Source organism: Gopherus flavomarginatus, chromosome 11 (genome assembly GCF_025201925.1).
Source record: "Gopherus flavomarginatus isolate rGopFla2 chromosome 11, rGopFla2.mat.asm, whole genome shotgun sequence".
Taxonomy (NCBI): Eukaryota; Metazoa; Chordata; order Testudines; family Testudinidae; genus Gopherus; species Gopherus flavomarginatus.
In genome coordinates this window covers 19,237,430-19,244,913 of record NC_066627.1, presented here as the reverse complement: position 1 = coordinate 19,244,913, position 7,484 = coordinate 19,237,430, and the positions used below count along the sequence as shown (strand labels likewise).

The 7,484-nt window shown below is 44.1% G+C and overlaps 1 protein-coding gene across 1 annotated transcript; it reads right to left on the bottom strand.

Annotated features, from left to right (window-relative positions):
- Positions 1–1,836: 1,836 nt before the first annotated feature.
- Positions 1,837–5,674, bottom strand: LOC127030954 (olfactory receptor 6B1-like). The gene is made up of 2 exons (XM_050917637.1): positions 5,618–5,674; positions 1,837–2,796 (listed from the first exon to the last, which is right to left on the bottom strand). Exons 1-2 carry the CDS (start codon positions 5,672–5,674, stop codon positions 1,837–1,839), a joined length of 1,017 nt encoding a protein of 338 aa, XP_050773594.1.
- Between the last annotated feature and the right edge of the window lie 1,810 nt (positions 5,675–7,484).

The following is a 7,484-nucleotide window of genomic DNA, read 5'->3' as shown; positions in this document are numbered from 1 at the left end:
TCTCTAGTGCCCCTATGCTAAAGTAGAGCTGCCCCTTTCCCATTCCAGACCCTCTGCTGCCCCCATTTCCCCTTTGCCCCAGGTACGTACTTGCATGTGCAGCTGGCACTGTACAAAAACAGTAGATACAACAGTACACCGTTGGAAACAAGCAACCAAACCCAAACACCATTCTGGGATCTATTAACAGGAGTTTTGTAAGCAAGGTATGACAAGCAATTCTTTCACTCGATACCATGCTGATATGGCCTCAACTGAAGTATTGTGTCCTGTTCAGGAAAGACGAAGGGTGCGAGGAAAGACGGGGACAAATTGGAAAAAGTCCAGAGAAGAGCAATAAAAATGATTAAAGGTCCAAAAAACATGACCTACGAGGGAAGATTGAAAAAACTAGGTTTCTTTAGTCTGGAGAAGAGAACACTAAGGGGGCAAATGATAAAAGTTTTCAAGCACATAAAAGGTTTTTACAAAAGCAGGAAGAAAAGTTATTCTCCTTAACCTCTTAGGATAGGACAAAAAGCAATGGTCTTAAAATGCATCAAGGGCACTGTAGACTGGACATTAGGAATAAAATTGTGGGACCTGCATAACTGGAGGTTTTTAAAAACAGCTCAAACACCTCTGAGGAATGACATAGTGCTGCCTTGAGTTTAGAGGACTGTACTAGATCATAGAATCATAGAATATCAGGGTTGGAAGAGACCTCAGGAGTCCAACCTCCTGCTCAAAGCAGGACGAACGCCAACTAAATTATCCCAGCCAGGGCTTTGTCAAGCTGGGCCTTAAAAACCTTTAAGGATGGAGATTCCACCACATTCCTAGGTAACCCATTCCAGTGCTTCACCACTCTCCTAGTGAAACAGTGTTTCTTAATATCCAAACTAGACCTCCCTCATTGCAACTTGAGACCATTGCTCCTTGTTATATCCTCTGCCACCACTGAGAAAGCCAAGCTCTATCCTCTTTGGAGCCCCCTTTCAGGTAATTGAAGGCTGCTCCCCATTCTTCTCTTCTGCAGATTAAACAAGCCGAGTTCCCTCAGCCTCTCCTCATAAGTCACGTGCCCCAGTACCCTAATCATTTTTGTTGTCCTCCACTGGACTGTCTCCAATTTGACCACATCCCTTCTGGAGTGGATACAAAACTGGATTCAATACTCCAGATGTGGCCTCACCAATTATGAATAATCAAGTCCCTCGATCTGCTGGCAATGCTCCTACTAATGCAGCCCAATATGCTGTTAGCCTTCTTGGCAACAAGGGCACACTGCTGACTCATATTCAGCTTCTCATCCACTGTAATCCCCAGGTCCTTTTCTGCAGAACTGCCACTTAGCCAGTCGGTCCCCAGCCGGTAGCGCTGCATGGGATTCTTCCTTCCTAAGTGCAGGACTCTGCACTTGTCCTTGTTGAACCTCATCAGATTTCTTTTGGCCCAATCCTCCAATTTGTCTAGGTCACTCTGGATCCTATCCCTATCCTCCAGCATATCTACCTCTCCCTCCAGCTTAGTGTCATCCACGAACTTGCTGAGAGTGAAATCTATCCCATCATCCAGATCATTAATAAAGATGTTGAACAAAATCGGCCCCAGGACCGACCCTTGGGGCACTTTGCATAATACTGGCTGCCAACTAGACATCAAGTCATTGATCACTACCCATTGAGCCCGACAATCTAGCCAGCTTTCTATCCATCTTATAGTCCATTCATCCACTCCATACTTTTTTAAACCCAATGAAGCTCAGAGAAACACAACCTGGGACTACAGAAGGCTTTGGTTCAGTCTCTACCCCAGTCCATGTTATATCTATTTTAATCCAAGGAAATTGATCCATTAGCATGGTCCAAACATGAATTTCCTGCAAACTTTCCTTATGGCCTCCTGTACCTCTTGGTTTCTCAGACTGTAGATGAGGGGATTGATCAGGGGAGTCAGGACTGTGTAGACGACAGATAGAACTTTTTTGAAGTCGCTTAGGATGTTGGTGGTTGGGAACATATAGACAGTCAGCAGAGTTCCATAATAAATGCTCACCACAATGAGGTGAGAGGAGCAGGTGGAAAAGGCCTTTTGCCTCCCATTGGTGGACGGGATTCTCAGGATGGTGGCGATAATGCAGATGTAGGACATCAAGGTTAGCATGAATGGGACCAGTGAGAAAAGCAAGGTGAGTGTGAAAGTCACTATTTCCATCAAGTGAGGGTCATTGCAGGAGAGTTTTAGAAGGGGGACAAAATCGCAAAAGAAATGATCAATAATGTTGGGGCCACAGAATGTTAACTGAGATATAGACAATGTTGTTATGCTATTACCTAGGAAGCCACCTATCCAAGAACCAACTGCAAGCTGGAGACAGGCCCTGCCGCTCATACGGGCTGCATAGTGCAGCGGATTGCATATCGCTAAATACCGATCGTAGGACATCACCAACAGGAGAAGACATTCTGTAGCAAGAAGAGAACCAAAGAAATAAAATTGTGTGACACACCAATTGAATGAAATGGTCCTGTCCCCAGTCAGGAGACTGGCCAGCATCCTGGGCAGGATGGTGGAGCTGTACCAGGTCTCCAGACAGGACAAGTTCCCAAGGAAGAAGTACATGGGGGTGTGAAGGTGCTGATCAGCCACAACTAGCATAATGATGAGGATGTTCCCAGCCACGGTTGCGATGTAGCTCACTAGGAACAGCAGAAAGAGAGGGATCTGCAGTTCAGGGAGGTCCCCAAATCCCAGGAGGATGAATTCTGTGATGGACGTTTGGTTTCCCTGCTCTGGTTTTCCTATGGGATTTATCTATGGGAAAGAAATGAACTTTGACATATAAATGAAGAAAATTCACTTAATAAAACGTCAGCACCATTTTCATTGCCCCTCTCTGCTGGCTACTGGAACAATGGGTGAGTGTAGAATGAAGGTCAGGGGAGGGGAAATGCCATCTCGTGATCCCTGGGGAAAATTTCATATCTGAGCAGACTGCAGGTTCAACAAAATGTTAATCTCTCTGGAAACTCACGTAGTAGCTTGACAGATGGCACTAAGCCCTCAAATATTAAGATGATGGGGTTTAGCTAAAACAGTACAAAATGTGTTGCTTCAAATAGTCACATTTTTCACTACCTGGTGTATTAGAGCAGGGCAATGTTCTTTATAGATTGGAGATCCATGGGCAAAATGAGCCAGGATTTTATATTTTAGAGGAAGCCGCAACAGAGAAACAAACCAAACAATTAAGGCTGGGATTTGAAGTGTGTGGGCAGCCAACTCCAAGTGAATTGCAGTGGAAATGAGCCGTCTAACTGTATTAGAGCCATTTGAAAGTTTTTATCATCAGACAAATGCCTCTCCTTCCCTAGGACAATACTTCATTGTCCTGCAGCTATACATGCTACACATAGAGAAGTGATCTTCATTAAAAACCAAAACCAAAAAAATTCCAGCTAGAAACCACCATGTTAGCTGGAAATAGATCCACTCTTGCCAGATAAAAATCTTGATAAAATTTGAAATTTGTAAAAAATGTGCAATTTTCATATTATGAGAGTTGCGCAGAACCTGAATTTCCATTTCTTTGGCAATTCCATGATTTCAAATGTTGGATATCATTCCAATTTTACTTTTAAAATGTATTTACCAATTTTTAACTTTATTACTAGTATATTTTTATTTTATATTTCATTGTGTTTTATAGTTATTTACATTTATTTCTATTCAGTTTTATGTTATTTTATTTCATAAAGTTCTATGCAATAACTCTTTTCCTCAACAAAATTGCGTAGAAATTGATTTGTTCCCCTCTAACATTTTGATCTCTATCAACAAAAGACATTTTCATAAAAAATGCTAATCAGAAATTTTTATTAGCTCTCTGTTTTCTTCTTTATCTTTGTTAAAGGTAACACTAAATCTCTCTCTTGCTCTAGTCTGCCACTACTCTCTCTCTCTCTCCCCGTTACTGATCCTTAAAGAGAGAGGGTGAGTGAGGTCATATCTTTCCCTGGATGGATTTACTAAGCTGTATTACCCGCTCAGTAAAGCCTTGATCCTGCACAGAATTATGCACGAGTTTAATTTTAAACCCAGGGAATAATTCTGCTCTGTCCCATATTTCTCCGCTTACACCTCAGATAAAAGTTCTACTGACTTCAAGGATGGGCCTCTTTGATTCCAGTGGGATTTGGACAGCGAACACCTTGAGCTTTCTTTAAACATACAGCTCGTCTGGATTCAATTTCCATCGACAGACATTGGTAAAGGACAATATCAACTGATGCAACCAAACCAATCAACATAAACTATCAGAAACAGTGGGCATTAGTGCAGCCTCTCCCTGCGTTTTGCACCTGTAGGTATGGTGTGACTGGCCTCATGGCCAGGCAGGGAGCCCTCTGCACCCAGCTGTCCCGGGAATGAATGAGTGGGGCTGGGATAGCAGAGCTGCAGAGGTCTCCCTGCATGGCCACATGGCTGGTGACACCCATCCCTGCAGGCGCAAGATGCGGGGAAGTCTGCAGTCCTGGCAGGCTCGGGCTGTGAGGAGGAGGGTGAGTCCCTGGCTGTGGGGGATGCCACCCTGCTGCCGAATGGTTACTGCCCATTGATGGAGCAGTTCAACAATGAGGTGAACAATCCATTGGCCAGGGACTCCCCACCTTCCTCCGCCTCCTGCTCCCAGCCCTGGCCATGGATCTCTGCTCCACTGGGCCAGAGCAGCCACCTTCCCTGCCCCTTGCGCCCTGGTGTCTTGGATCCCTCGGCAGTTCAGGAGCCCCCCGACACCCCGCTGGCAGCGCTGTCCTCTCCCTGATCCACAACTTAACTCCCACTGAGCTACTGGAAAATTCAATAGTTAAAAAGTGTGTGTGTGGGAAAAATCTTAAAGATAAAATAATCCCAATGGTAACTCTCTAAGTGGAGAAACAAAACTGATTTGTGTCAAGTTCACTTATAGCCGGTGTCTGTCTCCCGAGCACTGAGCGCAGCACCCAACGGCAGCTCTGCTTATTCAATGCCCTGTGAGAGGGGAGCTTCCAGTGACCCTGTAGGGTCAGAAGGGGAGATTAGAGAGGAACGAAGCCTGCTCCCGTGTTTGAGGTGCTGGTTCCCATGTTTGAAGAGTCGGCAGATGTTGGTTAATTGCCCTGCTTTATCATTGGCTCCTTGTGTGACTTTCAGGGCAGATTTCCAAAGGCTGGTATGTACTTAACAATGCACATGGGTGCCTGAATAGGGGCCGTACCTAACACCCATCGATTTCCAATCCCACTGGGGGGTCTGCATCTTGAGGTGCCAAACTACCTCCATAAATCTGCCCCTCTGTGAGCCAGATCCCACCTGTAAATCAGGGGTAATTTCATCACATGAGGTGGTGGGAGAATAGATACATTCAAGGCTGCGAGGTGCCCAGATATCAGGGTAATGGAGGCCAGTTAAAGAACTAGGATAGACGTGACTTCACAGGTCTTTCCTATTCCTAAATTCAGTCATTTTGCTTTGGGTTTTGGAGTTTGAGAGAGATCAGTTCCCCATGGATTCCCATGGGATTAGTTACCTAACAGACCTATATGGCTTCAAACTCCTCAAGATTCAAGGAGCAGAGAGGAAAAGGTTGACTTACCTTTAAGCCGGATCTGTGAGCAGCTGGAGTCTCTGTTGTCACCTCCTCATGCAACATTTCGAAGACCAGGATCCAGATTATATAGTCCATTTTCTCTCTGCACTGCATTCACCTACTTCCAGACGCTCAGTAACAGGAATGGCAACTTAGAAAAGCTACCGAGGCTCCATTCCAAATATGGTATTGTGACCCTGTGGCTCATATCCACTGTCAAATGGGGAAGGTCTTTTCTGGTTCATTAAATATCCTTCTGTGGGAAAAGGCAGTCTCCTGAGGCATGTCTGCTGTGGGGAATGCAACAGGCAAGGGGAAGTTGGTATTTACTGAGATTTTCTAAAACTAGACCAGAGTCAAACTTTTAATCTCAGAGAAAGAGTCCTGGAGAGGGAAGAAACTTCTAATCCTGAAACAAATCTCTCTCTTTATTGCATGAACGCTATGGTGATTGTTGAGAAATAACAGACTAATTCTAGATTTTAGAGCTGCCTCAGTGATTTAGACACCTAGTTCCTATCCAATTCCTTTAGAAAAGTTTGAAAATGTCAGCAGAGTTAGCTCATCTTACATTTTCTCCAGTGTTGCCCTCCATAGCAAGTGCACATGTACCCAGTCCCCATGCAATGAGCTCACTCAATTAGTTCAGGTAAATTTTTTAAAAGCGTCTAGGTGATTCAGAATCCTAAATCCCATTTTCGAAAGTTTCTCAGTTGCTAAGGCTTAGCAACCTAAATCTCATTAAAAGGCAACGAGATTTAGCCTCCTATTTCACTTTTGAAGTTTACTTAAGTGTTTTTGAAAATATTACCCATAGCTCAGTGCCTGCTGGTCTTTTCTGAAACAAGGAAGTGCAGCCTGCTGCTCAGATAAAATGCAGGTGCAACAAGGTGCTTTACACATTTAAGTTGGGATCTTCAAAGAGGGGTAATGTACGCAATAAAGACCCAGCTCCCATGGTATTGCTATGAGAATTTTGCACCTAACTCCCTCAGGCTTCTTGGAAAGGCCCATATCAAGGAAGCATGGAAGTAAGAGACCTGAAATTATAATGTACAAAGAATTTTTTCCCACATCCCAGAAAAGTTTCAGGGTCTCATGCTTCTTCAGTGCTACAGCAATTATACAAAAATGTAATCTTGTTCCAGAATTGTAGGTGTCTAGTTGACCTGTTAGAGATATTGTGAACCAAAGAATAGCACTGATTCCATCCTGTAAAGGACAATTTTCTCCATTCACACTAGCTGATTCATGGGCCATTTTGGGTACAGTCAATATAATCTTTTCAGGTGTGTGTATTGCAGCATATTCTACAACTTGATTCCAACACTGTCCTTTTTCAGCATGAACTTTTTGATCTACTGTCACTTCTTGCCCTGAAGGGAAGGTTTCTTCCACCCATTTACCGAAGGTTACAAAAATCCACTTATATTTGAATGCAACTAGGAGACTGCAACTAGGAGACTGCAACCAACTAGGAGACTGTTATAATTCTCAGGCTTCTCCTACAATAATTTGCTCCCTAACTATGCAGAAAGGTCTCATTCCAATTTATCCCCTGTGTGAAAAATGTTGTGTCAAAGCTTTGTTGTTCATAATGTCTAAATGTTAAACATTTGTGGCTCGAATAATTGTATTTTGGAAAAAGGGGGTAGTTTCTTTCTTTGTTTTTTTATTGATCTGTGGAAAAAAACCCACTGCTGTCAGGCCTGGGTGACATGTATCATAGGCTAGGGGAGGCTAAGCCTCCCCAAACAGCCCAGTATGGCCCTGCCCATGCTCCGCCCGAGACCCCCTCCTGGCTGATGCTTTCCTCTTGGCCCCAGCCTTGGCAGGCTACTCCTCTTCCAGGAAGGGGGCTGTGGCTAGAGCC